The sequence below is a fragment of the Mesoplodon densirostris genome, chromosome 2, assembly GCF_025265405.1.
Source record: "Mesoplodon densirostris isolate mMesDen1 chromosome 2, mMesDen1 primary haplotype, whole genome shotgun sequence".
In the NCBI taxonomy this organism is placed as follows: domain Eukaryota; kingdom Metazoa; phylum Chordata; class Mammalia; order Artiodactyla; family Ziphiidae; genus Mesoplodon; species Mesoplodon densirostris.
In genome coordinates, this window is record NC_082662.1 from 108,532,613 (window position 1) to 108,550,891 (window position 18,279).

At 39.7% G+C, this 18,279-nt stretch overlaps 1 protein-coding gene across 1 annotated transcript in view; it reads left to right on the forward strand.

Annotated features, from left to right (window-relative positions):
- The window catches only part of LOC132484163 (myomegalin-like), a 105,462-nt gene extending 100,892 nt beyond the window's left edge, over positions 1-4,570 (forward strand). Inside the window, exons 5-7 of the mRNA XM_060090385.1 lie at positions 1,612-1,688; positions 4,131-4,254; positions 4,391-4,570. Coding sequence (XP_059946368.1) covers positions 1,612-1,688; positions 4,131-4,254; positions 4,391-4,570 — 381 coding nt within the window. The remainder of the gene's footprint in view (positions 1-1,611; positions 1,689-4,130; positions 4,255-4,390) is intronic.
- The last annotated feature ends 13,709 nt before the right edge of the window (positions 4,571-18,279 follow it).

Sequence of the window (18,279 nt, forward strand, 5' to 3'; positions counted from 1 at the left end):
GGTAATCATTTCATGATGTACGTAAGTCAAATCATTATGCTGAACACTTTAAACTTATACAGTGCTGTATGTCAGTTATATCCCAATAAAACTGGAAGGGGTGGAAAATTTTATGGCATGTTAAGTAAAAGGATAGAGTCTTAAAAAAAAAAGAGAGAATCCTTGGAAAGGAATCAGGTAATTGGTTACTGGTTTCTTTTAACCCAATTCTATATTGAACTTTGCAGTACACACCAGGGTGGAAATCAATTCAGGAGAATCCTGTGTTTAACATGGATTGGCGTTAAGACTCTGTTCAAGTGATGTGTCCTGAAACAAAACAAGCTACCAACACAGAGAAAATCTGATTAAACACAGTTAATCTATAAACTCATTGTTAGCCCAGTCCTCTAGTTCTAGGTACTAATATCATAATGAAAGTTTATTGTATTGCTTATCATTTAAGTTCAGCTTCATCATTGAAACTTTTCCTTGGGTTAGGTGGGTGGATATTCTTCTGGAGAGTAGAAGGAGAGAAAGGTGCTCTCCCCCCAGCCAGCCACCCTCTCTTGAGTACATGCATTTCCTTGGATATCTTGACAAAGAGCTGATAAGATAAGAAACTGCAGTTAATTTTGGATCCACTTCAGCTATTCTTGGAATTTAACAATTTAAATATTTACTAACGGAGAATGGAGAAACGTGATTGACTATGTGGTGATTTTTCTGCAGAAAGAGGGTAGAGAGGGTTAGAATTTAATGCTGTAAATTGGAATGTATGTGCATTTCCATGTGGTAGATTTTGTAAAGCCCATGAAATTACCTTGATCCACCAGAATAATTGATCATAAGATTTAGGATCTAACCTTGTGGGATGAAACTGTTTTAGCAGTTCTCTGTGAGACTTGTAAACTTTATTATATTGTCTATTTGCTTGAATAGACATAGTGCTAAAGCCTAGAGAAGTAACTATATTTTTTCTTTTCTCTTTTTTTTTCTTTCCGTCCTTTTCATTTCTCTTTTCTACTTATGTAGAAGAATAAAGCTAACATGAAGAATGTTCAGATCAGATTGCCTAGGATATCCGACCTTTGGTGTAATAATTTTCTTTCCTTTCTATGACATATGATTAATGTAATATGTGATTATGACTGAGAACTTCAGCTATCCTAGTCAGGGAGGGAAAACTGTTGTTTTTATAAGTAATAACAGTGAACACTTAAAAAAAATTGAACTGTAGTTGATTTACAATATTGCATAAGTTTCAGGTATAAAGTGATTCAGGTGTGTATATATATATATATTCTTTTTCAGATTCTTTTCCATTACAGGTTATTACAAGATATTGAATATAGTTCCCTGTGCTATACAATAAATCCTTATTGTTTATTTTATATACAGTGGTGTGTATTTGTTAATCCCATACTCAATTTTTCTCTCCCCACCCCCACCCCGCCTTTCCCCTTTGGTAACCGTAAGTTTTCTACGTCTGTGAGTCCGTTTCTGTTTTGTAAATAATTTCATTTGTATCATATTTTAGAGTCTACATAAAAGTGATATAATACTTGTCTTTCTCTGTCTGATAGAGGGTCTGTGGCAGTTAATGACGATTAATGCCTGTGTACTTTTCAGAACATCGAGTTGAAGGTTGAAGTAGAGAGCCTGAAACGAGAACTCCAGGACAAGAAACAGCATCTGGATAAAACATGGTGAGTTGCAGTTTGAACTAGTTGAGCTCTTGGTCCTTTCCAGTCTGGCTCATTAACTGAGAGCAATAGATTTGGAACCAAATTCCTTACCCTTAACTCTGGCATTTGAATGCTGCATCCAGTTAAGAAACTGAAACAATGTGCTTTTCTTTCCTTGGGCTCCAATAAGTCTGAGAGATGTTGACATAGATTGGTAAATTCATCAGACCTAAGCTTATAAACTTCCCAGTCAGTAATCTACTAATAACATCCAGGGCTGACATAGACTTTGGCGGAAATGGGCACTCTCATATAGTGCTGGTGCGAGTGTGAATTGTGATAACATTTTTGGAATGTGGTACTACCTATCAAAATAAAAAAATTAGCACTTCCCTTGGTCAAATAATTCCTAAAAGGAATCTATTCCTTATAAATAAAAGCAAGAGTATGAAAGGATAAACGTAGTCATTAGAAGGAATGAGTTAGCTCTATATTATTATCCTGATGGGAAGTCCCTGATAGACTAAGTAAGGGGGAGAAGTGCTGAGTGATATTTAGAGTATAAGCCCCTTTGGGTAAAGACAATCTATGTGTACATGTGTTTGCTTGAATATGAATAGAAAAAAACTGCAGGGTTACATACCAAACTCTTTAACATTGCCTGTACCAGGGGAGTGAGAGTGGAGTTTGTGATGGGGAGAAGACTTCAATTTTTTTTCTTTCTATACCTTCTGTATTGTTAAGATGGTTACTTTTATAATTTACAGTTTTTATAAATAAAAAACCCTTAGTTTTAAATGACAAGTACTATTGAAATTGTTACTAAAAATAATTTTCAGATTATATCCTAGAATCAGTATACATTCAATCTGATCTGGCGTTCCTTCTATCTCCACAGTATTTCTTGATGCTTAGGATGATAGTCCAGAAACATCAGAATACTTAAACCAGACTCAACTATACATAGTATGCTGGAATTACTCAATACTTACTAAGGCATTAAGTGGACTAATAGATTTTAGGAAAACTTATAATAACAATTGAGTTACAAGTTTTGAGATTTGTGTAGTGCTTTTAAAAAAAAATTATATCATTTCAGCTTTTAATTAGGAGGCATTATCCTATTTTTAACAATGAGAAAACTAAGGTACAGAGTGTTAAAGTCTTCTCAAATGAGTGGCAGAGCCCACATCTTCTGGCATCAAGTCCAAGGCTCTTCGGACTTCACAACAGCTGTAGCCTATTAAATCAAGCATTCCTGGCTGACTTACTCAGAAAATGTATAACTTCCAATCTTAAGACATTGTAGTTAGCTGTTGTCTATTGCATTTATCAAGGAATATGGAGTCAAAGTTGATGATTCCTGAGGTCTATTTAAGGGTCTTAGGTTATTCTCTTGACTTGTGTCCCTTGTACAACAAAGACCCTTCTACCACCAAAAGGCTGCATAATGACATGGGAACTCAAGATAAATATAGTCTCTGGGACAGTGCTGAGTAGTGTCCACTATCGACCAAGGAATTCTATAATCTTTAGGGAAGTTCCATTTGGTCACCATGGACACAGCCTTCTGGGGCAAATATTAAAATACTACTGGGCTTGGATAGAGCAACTTTGATTTATCATGAGCCTATGAAGGTTCAATATCATTCTCTGCCCTGAGAACAAGAAGATTGTCCATGGTTCTCAACAAATGGCTTAAAACAAGAATAAAACCAAACCGGAATTAAGATCGTTCAGCACCTGATACTGCCCCCAAATTTCTAATCCTCAGACATCCAAAGGCAGCTGTTGTTAGCTATAAATAAGCTGGTGACACCTTACCCGCTTCATGCTAGCGCCTGGGCATTCATTCCTAAGGACATCAGAGAAGCAAAGCTGGGCCAGAACCCTGAGCTTCCATAGATTAAACGTCTGCTTTCTGCATGGGACTGTGGGAAAACTGGATAGAACTCTGGGTAGGTAGCCCAGATTCAGGACAGTCTATGGGTTACTGGCTGTAAAGGAGAAAAGCATTTCTGTGGCTGTCCAAATGGATATTCTATTCCAGCAACCTAAATGGAAGGAACACTCTAAATTCAAATAGCAAGACAAGCAAGGAACTAGCAAAGCACTCTGGGAGAGCAGTCTTAATGCGAAAGTCCGGGGACAGATGATGGTGAACATGGATGCTGAGTTCTAAACCATTTGATGACTACCTGCCTTTCATATGCAAGATTCTTCTCTTGAAGCTATAGCAGTAATGAAGCCTCTAGGTAGTCAGGTATATTCTGATTGACAAGCAACACAAATCAGAGTTCCTAAAAGATTACCTGAAAAGTTGGAAAGCACAAATAATTGCAGAGGAAAAAAATACTTCATTTCTATTCTCATCAATGGGACTCTGAATTACTGAAACAGCCTTAATGGGTCCACTTGCTAAATTATGTGACTGGCTCTGACTGGCCAATGCTCTGGTTTTAGCACTGATGTGGAGAATCTCAACAGCCATAATGAAGCTGAGCTCCGGCGCCAGTTTGAGGAGAGACAGCAGGAGACGGAGCATGTTTACGAGCTCCTGGAGACTAAGATCCAGCTTCTGCAGGAGGTGAGTATCCACGGCTAGGGGTCCCCTTTTACCTCTTTTCCGACTGCTCTGCCTCCTGGCATTCACCTTTTCCCTCCCTAAAGTACCTATGTTTGCAGCCTTTCAGGTTTTGTTCTTTTCTCGTTCCTTTTTGCAGGAATCCAGGCTAGCAAAAAATGAAGCCGCACGGATGGCGGCTCTGGTGGAAGCAGAGAAAGAGTGTAACCTGGAGCTCTCAGAGAAACTGAAGGGAGTCACCAAGGACAGGGAAGATATACCAGGAAACCGGGTCAAGCCCAACCAATACACTGAGGCCCTGGCCCAAAGGGACAAGTAGGTGCTTTTGGTGCTCTATTTGTCATTTGTCTTTTGCCTGTTCTCGAGCCTGTGTGAGTATATAGCAGCTGCACTGTTCCCTTTGAAGGACTTACGGTGGACCTTCACCATTACCAAGACTTTATGGTTCCCACAAGTAAAGAAATCTCTTTTTAGGGCTGCGTCTTTAATGGTATCCATTAACAGAACTGACTAGCTGGCAATCAGGAGACTTAAGTAGGTATAAGTAGAACAATGGTCAAATGGTAGTAAACAAGAGACATGGATTCACTTATTCACATTTACTGAGCACCAGCTATATGCCAGACACTGGGCTAAGCACTCAGGTTACAGAGATGAAAGACCCACTTCCTGTCATCAAGACACACGTTACACAATTTTAATAAGTTCTCTGATAGAAGTAACATGGGATGCTCTGGGGTGTATAGAATTGTCATCTATTCCAGACTAAAAGAGCAAGGCGCCATTGAAAGTGTCCTGAAGGAGGTGAAATCTGAGATGAGTTTTGATGAGTGAATAGGAGTTATAAGAAAGAGTGTAGGAGGTGAGTGGGGAGGGGGAATGTCCTGTACAGGAGGAGACACCATTGAGGGGAGATACAGGGAAGGGCATATTTCAAGACGTGTAATTAGTGCTATGTAACCAGAGCAGAGGGTCTGGGGAAGACTAATGAGAGATAAGCTGTATTGGGAATAGGGGGTCTGATTGTGCTGGCTTTGTATATAGTAAGGAACTTGAGTTTTCTCATAAAGTAAGTGGGCATTTGTTGAGGCCACCACTGTGTCTTGGTTACTGCAGCAACTTCCTAACGGTTCTCTTTACTTCTGGTTCTACCCTCTGCATTCCATCCCAATCTAACAATTCAGAGCAGCTTTGAAGTGGAAAGTTCAACAATATGAAATTGACAAATGATTTAGCCTCTTCAAAGCATGATACTATGGTGGCATAAAAAGCCTTAAGTGGTTTTTAACTGAATAGGTGAAAACACACACAAGGTACGCACAGTGACCAATGTGACCTTTTTGAGACACAAATCTGATCATATTATTGCAGAGCAATTTAGAAAGTTCTCCAACATCTTTAGGAGATAAAATCTGTTCTTAGTGTGGCCATCAAAGCCTGTTATGATTTGACCCCTGATTTCCCCCAGACCCATCCCCTACCAGGACCCCTTCATATATCACTGATGCCAGACTAGTAATAATAATGCCGACTAAGGTTTGTTGGGCTCTTGCTGTACAGCTGAGCTGAGTACTTTACATTCTGGTTTAATTCTCCCATAAAGTTTAATTCTCTCATAAAGTTAACAATCCCATGAGATAGGGATTATTATACTTTATAAATGAAGAAATTGGCATTTAGAGAGTTACGTAACATGGCTTCAGGCATTGCTGGAATCAAAACCCTAAAGACACAGCGCCTCCAGAAGCATATACTGTGCTATGTCAGGTCCCCAGAATTTTGCTCATGCTCTTCCTTCTGTGGGAAACGTGTGTTTTCCCTTCCTGGTGAGCTCCTAATTCATTCTTCAGAACTCACTAAGGCATCAATGGTTACTTCTGTGAAGGCTTTTGTGACAGCAGAATTAAGTCTTTATATTGTTTTGTTTTTAAGGAATTTTGCCTTTTAAAAAATATTTATTTATTTATGGCTGTGTTGGCTCTTCGTTCATGTGCGAGGGCTTTCTCTAGTTGTGGCAAGTGGGGGCCACTCCTCATCGCGATGCGCGGGCCTCTCACTATCGTGGCCGCTCTTGTTGCGGAGCACAGGCTCCAGACACGCAGGCTCAGTAATTGTGGCTCACGGGGCTAGTTGCTCCGTGGCATGTGGGATCTTCCCAGACCAGGGCTTGAACCCGTGTCCCCTGCATTGGCAGGCAGATTCTCAACCACTGTGCCACCAGGGAAGCCCTATTGTTTTGTTTTATATGCACATCCATTAGTGTACAGTTCTCTGTGTGGTGTTGTATTTTCTTCAGATCTTCCCTGCTAGGTTCCCTGAGACTGTCTCAGTCCAATAAATGCTTGTCAAACCAAAAAAAGAAAAAAGAAACAAATGCATACCTGACAAGTAAATTGAGGGAGTTCATATCAGATGGCCTTGAATAGCTTTGTAAAGTAGGAGACTAGATTATCTGTAGAGACTGAGGGTCAAAGGGATGAATGAGGTATGAGCTTGAGAAAAGTAGAGGCATTCTAGCACAGATACCGTGGGGAAGTTGACATGGAGTCCACATTCATCATCATAATTATCATTATAGCTTGCCTTTGTATAAAGTTTTTAAAGTTCTTTCTGATCCCCAAATCTTAGCTGATCCTCATACCTTAATTTAAGAGATTCCTACTTGACTTTCTGATACCCTTCACCTTTCTGCCAAACTATTTTCCTGCCAAGGTGCTATCACTATCTTACATACACAGGAATAATAAGCAAAATTGGAAACATTTCATCTAGTACCAGCACATTTCCTAGGATAGGTATCTCTAGTACTCAAAGACTTACACACAGAGAAACAGCAAGATATGCCCTGCACGTAGTAGGTGATGAATAACTGTCGAGTTGAAACTGTGGTTTATATACATCAGCACAGCATGCATAGTCTTTGACAACTGAATTCTAGTCTGAATTTCCAGCCTCTTCTCCAGCCATTGTCTCTTCCCACCAGCCTTTCCCCCTTTTCCCTTCCAGTGATGCTTCCCCATATGTCTCATATCTTCATGCCTTCATTCCTTCATTTAAACTCCTCCCTCTGAGCCTGGAAAATAACCCAGTCTTCACAATCTCTTCTCCTGAGCTTCCCCCCAGACTCCTCCAAGTCAAATGAGTTGCTTCTTTATCTTTCCTCCTGTAGCTCCATGGCAACACTCAGTGTACTATTTGGTATATACCTCTGGTGTGGTAGCACTTATTATATTCTATCTAATATATATAGCTGTTGATATAGCTGTGCCTCCCCATTTCCCAAACTCTTGGCACACAAACCAAAAGAACTTAAGTTTCTATAGAGCAGAGACTGTGTGTTTTCCAACTTTATATTCCCAGTACTTGGTAGTGTGCATTGAGTTATATACATAATGGTTACCTAATAATTGTTTTTTGAATGGAACAATAGCAATTTAAAAAACTCTACAACTTCTGGCCCCTATTCCAAGAATTTTATATCTATGGTCTGTAGATCCATGGATTGGCTTCAAGAGGTCTCTGAACCTGTGACAATGTAAGCAAAAAATCATTTGTGTATATATTTGGGGGCTGGGGCAGAGAATACATGGCTTACTGAATAAAAGTTTCAAAGAGTTCAATGACTCTTTGTAAGGTAAAAACTTACTGTACTGGACCATGCTATCTTTGGAGTGGGCTGAAAAATAAAAGTAGTAATTGTACCATGGCCATAATTGTTCTTACTTTTTCTTTGCTCCAGAAGAATTGAAGAACTGAGTCAGAGCCTGGCTGCACAGGAGAAACTTGCAGAACAGCTATCTCAAGAGAAGCAACAACTGCTACATCTGTTGGAGGAGCCAGCTGACATGGAAGTGCAGGTGAGGTTTGGGCTGTACTTCCTGAGGCACAAAGCTTCAAGCTTTCAGGAGCCCTATTTTACATTTATATGTATTCGTTTTCTATTGCTGTGTAAGAAATTACTACAAATTCAGTGGTTCAAAACAACATGTATTTATTATTCCAGTTTTTGTGGGTCAAGAGTCCAGGCATGGTTTAGTTGGGTTTTCTGCTCAGGGTCTCACAAGTCTGAAATCAAGTTGTCAGCTGGACTGCTTTCTCAGCTAGAGACTCACTTAGGGAAGGTTCCACTTCTAAGCTCCCTGAGGTTGTTGGAAGAATATCTCTGTGTGACTGTAGAAGTTATGGCAGCTTGCTTCTTCACAGCCAACCATGGAGAGAGACAGTCTCTTGCTTCTCTCCCTTCTAGACACTCTTTTAAGAGGTTCATCTGATCAAGTCAAGCCCCTCAGTGTACTGTCCCTTTTGGTTAACTTAAAGTCAACTGAGTAGGGACCTTAGTTACATCTGCAGCAACACCCCTTCACTTTTGCCATATAGCAGTGCATAACTGTGTAGCAATATCCCTCACCTTTGCTGTATTCTATTGGTTAGAAGCAAGTTACAGGTTTCTTCACACTCAAGGATTGTACAAAGGTGTGGATACCAGGAGGTGGAGGTCATAGGGGCCATCTTAGGATTCTGCCTGCCACCCTAGTGATGTATAACTATAGAGAATGTATAACGTGGTTTTAATATTGAAGAGAGAACCCTCACTGCTGTGAAAATTATTGCATTAATCTGTATTGTTGTTCTTGGAGGTTACCTCAGAGGGAACTCCCCTCCTTCATTCAACTTTTAATTTACTAAAAAGATACTTTCTGAAGGAACCCTAGAATGTATCTGTGCCCAAGCAACACACACAATTACTAGGTATTCTTACAAATCTTAGATCAATGATAAAGCAAAATATGTGCAGTTTAATTTATTGGTCACATATACAAAGGTTGGAATCAGGATAAAAAGAGCAGTGCTAAAAATTAGTATAAAGCAGTGTTTCCTCACCTTTCCTGTGTCATGACAAAAATAGCAAATAATAATAAGAAACATGTAGAAAAAGGCATGATTTACAACATAATCAAATTGCTTAAAACCAGTGACTTTTTCTCATTTTTCTCATTATCCACTGCTCTTTTTTTGTCACTCAAGTAATAAATAGCAATTACCTAAAAGTCTGCAAATCCAAATAAGCAAAAAAAAAAAAAAAAAAAGAAAGAATTACAGTTTTCAATAGCTATGATAAGTATAGACGAAAGGCAATGATTTGGTACATTTTTTAAATTGAGCCCCTGCAATAAATTCACTTATTAATTATAATTTTAAAAAATAATGAATGATAATATTTATAAGGTGTAGCAGTAAATGGATGGAGCTCCTCACTTGAAAGTGACCATCCTGGGTGCTTAGGCCACAATGAGGGCAGAAGAAATCACTATCTTGGCTACACTGTAAACACCTTGGACTCTGGATCCATTTTGGTTGGAAAGCTCTGGTTAACAAACTCAGGAAATGATGTGTATGCATATAATTTGATAGATATGAGTAAAAATTAAAGTTTATAGGCTTTTTGCAAGATACATATTGAAATGTATGGAAGATCCCATAACATTTTTTAATTAGGAATAACTTGGCTGGGAATTAGGAGAAGTAGGTTTCTATCCTGATTCTTTCTTTATTAACTGTATGACCATGGATACCTCACTCTCAGCCTCCATATGTGTAAAATGGGAAAATTAGCCCAAACAATCTCCAAAGTATCCTATAATTTTGACATTCTATTCTAATGAGTCCAGCATCATTGGGGAAAGTGCATAGTCCCCAAGGTAAGCACTTCGAAAGAAAAATACATAAATTCTGAAATAAAATCACTCTCATTGTTCTAGTTTTATAGTTACAGACATATAGAAACATATATTTAGGTACACATACTTATTTTCATTAGTATCTTTGGTAAGCACTGAAATGGGTATATGTAGTTCAATATTTGCAATGCTAATAAGGGGAAGTGTGTTGGTATCAGTTTTTAAAACAGACTTGAAGAACAGAAAAATTATAATTTCAAAGAGACTAAATTATTTACAATCTATCCTAAAGGAATGCTTAGAACAAGGTTAAGTACAGCGTCTAGAGGATAATAACATTGGGTGAGCAGAAGAAAGAAATACATTGTCACATAAATTGTGCTAAATTTATATGCTTCTTTAATGTTGCTGGTACCTATAAAAATTTATTATTATTGTTATTGCCCAACTCTTTGTACATTTATAAACCTGATTACATCATGCTGTGAATTCTGTCAATCAGTGTTTCCCAACATTTTTCAGAGAAAGTTCAGTTTCATAGGAGCTGATTATGTGTCTATGTTACTCTGAAGTAAAGTGACTGAGGCTGGTCATGGTTGGAGGTGATTACCTGTGTCCACCTTCAGAGCCTCCACCACCTGAGAGCTGAGGGGCTGGCATCTCAGCACAGTGGTGGGCCATTTTGAGGCACACTGGCCAGAATACCCAAGCTGGAAAGCTCTGCCACATGGGGCCTCTGACAGTAGGTCCTCTCAAATGTGGAGGACAGAAAGCCTCCCATAGCTCATTTTCTAGTTTCTCCCTTTGGGTCTGTGCCTTATGAAGAAAAAAAACAAAAAACTAGGCACCAAGTACTGCTCATTGTGCATAGAATTATTTTATATTATCATTTCTAAAACAGCCCAAAGAAGCCTGGCCAGAGAGTCAGCCGTTTAGTGAGTGTTCAGATAATCCTCTGAAAACTTCCTTCTCTCAATGTGTGTCCAGACTCCAAAAGAAAGGAAATGGTTTTGGTCACTGTGCTTCTATCTTATATTCTATGGCCTAGACAGAAAGATTGAAATGATTTCTGTAATACCTTGGGAATATTTAGCCATGCTCAAGTGGTTCAGATTGACTTAACGGAAGGAAACATTCAAGTCCCAGTTTAGAGAAAGAATCTTGGTCCTTCAATAACGGATTCTAGTATGAAGTCTCCTGGATTTTATCTGGGGAAGCAGAGTGGTATGAAAGAATGAGCTCAGGTTTTGGAATTTGATCTCAGTCAGCATCAACACTTTTTATATGTATGGCCTTGGACAAGTTACATAACCCTTCCAAGTACAATTTCCTCCTCTGTAACGTTCATCTATTTGTAAGGGTTAGAAATAGTATATGTGAAGTGCCTAGCACAGTGCTCAAAACACGGTAACTACTGTTGTCCTTATAACTACTGTTGTCTACGGTAACTACTGTTGTTAACAACCTGAAAGAGAGTAAGGCTGTTCTTAAAATGAGTAGTGGCTAAAAAAGACATAGTCAATGAGTCAGATATTGTAAACTTCATTCACATTGTAACTATCTTTGTCTTACAAAAGACAATGACAAAATTATTAAGTATAGCAGTATTAGTGAGATTAATGGTCACAGTTCTCCCTCTGGACCTGTTAGCCTTGCACATAGAAAAACGGTTTTATAGGCAAAGACCAAACTCAAAGTTGTCTATTTGTGTTATTGCTCCCCAGGAAGACCACAACAGAGTGTGAATCATTCAGGGCAAATTGATCACAATGAGAATTATATCTCACTTTTGTCCCCTAGACAAAAAGAAATGTTGAAGCACATTCCATAACATCTTGGGATCATGTAGTCACACTCAAATGGTTCAGATTATTATAATATAAAGCCTAGAAGTAAAGTCACAGGATTTCTTAAATACATTCCAAATATAATTTAAAATATTTATCAATGAATATTCAACAACTTTTCTGTAGTAATAACATCAGCACAATATGGTAGCATTTTCTAAGTGCCAGGTGCTGCTCTAAATACCTTATATAATGAACTCAAATTAGTTTAAGCCTCAAAGCAATCCAGTGAAGTAGATACTGAACTACATGAAACATAAAAAGAGATTAATTTATAATAAACTAATGTTTATTTTAATATGTAAATTCTTGGGCACAACTATATTAAAGGATATAAAGACATAGGCAGGTGTTTGTATGGGAAGTCACAGCTTCAAATGCAGTCTGGTGCAGGCATGTTATATTGGCAATTCAAAACTGGCAAGGGACAGTGTCGTTAGTTATGATCCAGTGGCAGTGCCAAAATGAAAAACTCTTGGTAAATTTCCAAATGAACAAATAAATTAAATAATATTCCTTTAATTTATGTAGCAGTTTAACTCACAGAAAAGTCAGAGTATATTAACGTTGTGTTCATATATACAATAGAATTAAGTCCTAGGTCCAGATGATTATATAAACAGTTTGATTACCTGCATCACTGCCCAGTGGAATATTTGAAAGTCATTCACATTTTGGAATAATGCTTTGTCTTGCCCACTGAAAGTTATGTAGCCCCCCTAGCCCCACTCATCATTGAAACAAGAAATGCCCCCGCAAACTTCCAAAATGCACTCTAGGATATGGCTGCTCGATAAGAACCACTGGTCTAGGGGGTCCTGGCCTTCAAAGCGTTTAAAGCCCAATAAGAGATTGGCATGTAAACAAAGAACTAAAATGCAGTGTGATAAATGAAGAGAGAGCAGTATACTCATAGTGCTAAGAGGACCCAGAGTTGAGAGGGATTAACTCTATCTTTGGAAGTCAGAGAAAGCCTCACTTGGAAGTCAGCCTTGACCTGGGGCCTTAAAGGCTGAGTACACCAGGCAGAAAGTAGGAGAAGGGCATTCTAGGTTAGGGGAACATTATATACAATGGTGTGGAACACACCTAAGGAATTGGAAGTAATTGGTGTTTTCAAATATATGATAAGTGTTGGAGAATGATGGAATATATAGCTGGGAAGTCCCATAAATGTCAAGCTAAGGACTTCATGTTGTAGGCAATGAAGAACTAAAAATTTAAAAATTAAGCAAAGGGAATAAAAGCTTATGAGTTGCATTATACAAAGGCAATCCTGGTGGTTGTTTAGACAGAAGACTGAGCAGATAACTGATGTCACCTTTTGAGATAGCAAATCATGGTTTGATGCAGCTAGTAACTGCTTCAACTAGCCCATTCTGTGAATTAGATAAAGGTAAAGAATATTGTAAAACCAATTATAAAGCACTTTGTCTAAACAGTGATGTGTGACAACTATTTGTGACACCTGAAGTCCTTGCTAGGGGTGTTATCGTTGCTAACAGTAGCAGCATCTTAGTTCTACTGTATTATACTCAAACCTGAGTCTGCCATGCCACTTCTCACCACAGGAGCCATACCTCTACAATGCAGAAGGCACAGGTTTAATTTCTAAGCCCTGGGTCTGCTCCATAGAGGCTGAAGAATTCTCTCATCGCCAGCAAAGCCATCCCTTGAACCCCTTACAGAATGTTAGGGAACAGAGGAGCTTGAGTTCTGAGGCCTGAACTCCAACCCCTCACAACTGGGGACACCACAGTTGGGCTTTAGAAGAAAGAGAGCTCGCAAGCCATACGCTTCTAGGTGTGGGTTGTCCAGATGAAAAACACTCATCTTACTCTACCTCCCAGAGATAAATACTTCACAGGTGATCCCAGTATGAAAGTCTGGACTGGGAAATAGTCTCTGAGTACAGGAAGTTTTACTTCAGAGCCTTTCTTCCTCAAATAAGTGAGACAGTTTTGATAAAGATTATTTGGTTTAATTGATTTTATTATCCCTTTAGTTGTTTGACTTTTCCATTCTACCAAAACGTTGTTCAGCATCCATTTTAGCTGGAGTGTACCTGTAGAATACTTATGAACTTCTTTTATATAATTAACTTCATAGAACAACAAAAATGCCACAAACTTGACATGCCACAGATTGACAACACTCCATGTATGCTCTCAATCCTCCATGGCCATTCGGATCGACAGCATGTGGTGACCAGAGGGCTCAGGAGCTTTGTGATGGTGCTGTCATGCTGCGGCAACTTGTCTACCTCTTTCTCACTAGGGAGTCAGAAAATCTAATAAAGTGCAGTTTACAAAGAGTTTTTCTCTTCCTTACTGAAGGTATCCACAGAGTTGCAGGGAAAAGCTGGCAATCATTCCAGTTATTGATATTATTCCCTTCTACAGAATGGTGGAAGCTTTATCTCAAAGAACATTTTAAATGAAACCAGACCTGGAGGGTAGGAAGGTGGGGGTCGGGGGGGTGGGGGAATGGCGGCGGGGGTGGGGAGGGGTGGTGTGGTGTGGAGGTAATGTACTTGCAAAGGAAACGTCTGGAGGAATCCTTGTTTTGTTTCCTCTTTTTTCTCTCCATCTTTCCCCCCAGTATTATATAAGCACTATTTATTAATGTGTAATTACACTGTGGTTGGCCTAAAAAATGAAACAGGACAACAGAATTAGGGAGAGGCATCCATTAAGCCATCAGGACCTTCCTACTCACACAAAGCAGCAGACAGTCAAGCCATTGCATTTATGCCTTGTCTGGAACCTAATGTAAATAGCACTGCATGCAGTGAGGCAGATTTCCTAAAATAGCAAACATTCCAGTGTTACCGTGGAGAGATCTGACATAGAGGTTAAGGCAAGAATGCTCTCTAAATGCTCAAGGCAGAGACTGAAAACCTGGCAGGGATTAGCAGCTCAGGCAGCTTCAGCCAACTTCATGTAAGAAGAATTTTTTTTAGAGCAGCTTTTCAATATCCCTTTCTTAAGCTGATGAATATTGAAGCTGGAGACTCATTTACAAATCCTCATTCAACGTCACTGTCTCCCAGGCAAACCTTCATTGGTAACATGTCTCAGAAACGGACTTTATCAGATGGAAAAAAGAGGGGCTTCTTCATAGCTTTATTTATTGAGCACTTACAATTGCACAGGTACTGTAAGGTGAAGGAAGAGGAAGACAAAGACATAAGGTTTAGTCTCTGACTTCTAGGGATTACAATCTAATTGGAAGGTAAGAAAGTCTCTGATGGAAACAAAATACAAGGCAGGAGAGAAAGGAAAAAATCAGGGGCTGGGGTGGGCCATGAAGATTCTGGTCTGTAAGGAATGAGAAGGATTTTAATAAGACATAAAAATATTAGGCATCAATTTATTTATTCATTCAATGATTATTTACTTAGATCTGGGAACATACTGATAAAAGTACCTCAGAAGATAACAAGATGAGTAAAGTGTGGTTCCTCTTCTTAAGGAGCTTACCAGCTAAAGGGAAGAAGGCAATATGGAAAAATGACACACATATTACTATAGGAATAAAAAGTGCTTTGGAAGGTCAAAGAAGAGAAAGATGTCTTTTGAGGGGATTAAGAAAGGCAGCTTAAAGAAAATACTTGAAGGTTGGTTAGGATTTTGACAAGAGGAGATGGTAGTAATGGGAAAGAACATTACAAGTAGATAAGAGAGCAGTAGGGAAGTTCCAGGTAAGGAAGCAGTAGTTGGAATAGTGAGGGTGTTCAGGGGGACAGTGAGTTTAGGCTAGAAAGATAGGGTGATACTAGAGTCAGAGGGCCTTGGATGGCAGGTCAAAAGTTTATGATTGTGGGTAAGTCATTAGGTCTCCAGGTTACTATGCCAGAAAGTGATATATCTGAGATCTGTTTTAGGAAGATTAGTCTGGAAGGAGGAGTGAGTAGAGGAGAAAGAAGGTGAGAGGACTAACTATTATGGAACTCTATTAAGATATGAAGTCACTAGACAGTAACCAAGAATGGAAGTTTTGTGCTAAGGCAAAAGAACGAAATAAAATTTTAAGATATAATAAGTCATTCATTCATTCATCCGTTCATGTAATCCAGTCCATGACTGTTTATTGAGTGCCTACCATGGCCAGACACTGGTGCAATTAAGTGCTGGAGAAACAGTAAGAATAAGCATGGCAGAGTCCTTCCCCTCAGGGAGCTTACATTCTAATAAGGGAGCTAGTTAAATAACCACGTAATCAAACAAATAATTGCAAACTGTGATAAATACATTGAAAAAAAAAAACCAAAGAGCAAGGATCAGCAAACTTTTTCTATAAAAGGCCAGAGAGTAAATAATTTAGACTTTGCAGGCCATAAGATTTCTGCTGTTGCAGCACAAAAACAGCCATATGCAATACATGAAGGACTTGGCATGGCTGTGTTCCAATAGAGTTAATTTACAAAAATAGATGGGGGTCGGATTGAGCCCACAATCCGTAGTTCCCTGATCCTTAATAGAGAATTAGGAGGAAGGAGGGGGAGGCACTATATTTAAGGGGAAGATGTCAATCAATCTTTCCTGGGGTAATTTTGAGATGTCTCTAACACATACAGGTGCAGATACAAATAGGTAGTTGACCATTTGAGAGTTGAACTCAGAGGAGAATTCTGGAATAAAGATATTCTTTTACTGGTTCTGAACACCAATTCCAACACGTGTGTTGAGAGCAGGGACACTTCCCACACAGCACCGAGCAATTCTTAGACACAGAGTGTCCAAGAATTCAACTCAGTTCTGACACTGTCTACCTGGAGATAGCATCAGAGGCCACAGGTTAAGGATTCAGTCTTTTTTTTTTTTTTTTTTTCCCAGCCATGGCTCACAGGCCCAGCCGCTCCGTGGCACGTGGGATCCTCCCGGGCCGGGGCACGAACCTGTGTCCCCTGCATCAGCAGGCGGACTCTCAACCACTGCGCCACCAGGGAAGCCCAAGGATTCAGTCTTATAAGACTGCCTCCACACCCCTCCCACTGCTCCCTCCCTCCCCCCTCCTCCCCACCCCTGGGCTTCAGACAACAGTTGCAATCCCAGTTTATCACCTGTGCTTCTGACCAGCAATAGATTAGAGGTTCCAACAACGCCTCCTTGGACTTCAGACACCAGTCACAAGTCCAGATGTTACATGTACTACCGACTGTCTTTAAATTTAGAGGTTCACGTGACCCCTTCCTCGGGTTAGATTAGTTTGCTAGAGCAGGTCACAGAACTAAAAGAAACATTTTACTTACTGGATCCCTGGTTTATTGTATCAGGATATAACCCAGGAACAGCGAGATGGAAGATATGCATAGGGCAAGGTATATGAGAAGGAGTGTGGAGCTCCCAAGCCCTCACCAGGCACCTCCCTGAATTTCCACATGTTCACCAACCCAGAAGCTCTTTGAACCCAGTCCTCTTGGGATTTTATGGAGGCTTCATTACAAAAGCATGACTAACTCATTGGCCATTGTTGACTGACTCAGCCTCCAGCCCCTTTCCCTTCCCTGGAGATTGGAGTGTGGGACTGAAAGTTCCAACCCTCTAATCACATGGTTGGTTCCTCTGGCCACTACTGCCAAGCCGCCACCCCCCCTCCCCCCAGTGTCCTAGTGACATTCCAAAACTCACCTTATTAACAAAATAAAAGACCTTTATCACTTTCATCATTTAAGAAATTCCAAGGGTTTTAGGATTCTATGCCAGAAAGGGGGACAAACCAAATATACATTATTATAAATCACAATATCACAAATATATTGGAAGTTACTCATATAAAGGTGGAAAAGGATGAGATGATATTGAAAGAGAATAGAGGTGAAAAAGGCCTAGGACTGACCCTCATTGAACACCTACAAAAAGTTCATAGTGGGTATGACTCTTACTCTGAATTCACAAATTTAGTTTTGCAGGAAATACCACATTTACTTTCTTTAAATCAATTTAATGTTACCCTGAGTCCCTATCCTAATCAGGCTGGTGGGAAATTAAATTCCATTCATTTGGTTCTTCCTCCTCCCCACTCTCTCAGTTATGTGAAGGTGAAGGTCCCTGGGCTTTATCAGGTGTCAAAGCATCAAGGAGACTACTCTGATCATTGGTCCACCACTGAAGCACCCCTGCCCCAGCACATACAATTCTACTAATCCTAACTGCTTGCTACATTGGACTCTTTATGGAGCCCCTTGACCTAGAGTCTAGCCTCTCCAAGTCAGCCAGTGCTTTCTCCCCCACAGGTCCTGCTTCTTCTGCAGGGCACTGATAATGGAGGTGGGTCCTTGTTACTCTTTCACCCCCTCCCCAGTCTCTTCCCAACTGGGGTGAAATCTCACCCTCTCCTCTTTTGTTGACCTCAAAGACATTACTCTCTTCTCTTCCCCACTGGGACACCTGGCTTAATCTTCTCAGTGCGTTTAGAATTTTATCCAAGTCAGGAAATTCATTTGACTTCAGGCAATCTCTGCTCTTTGCAAAAACTCCCACGTCAAGGGAATGTTAAGG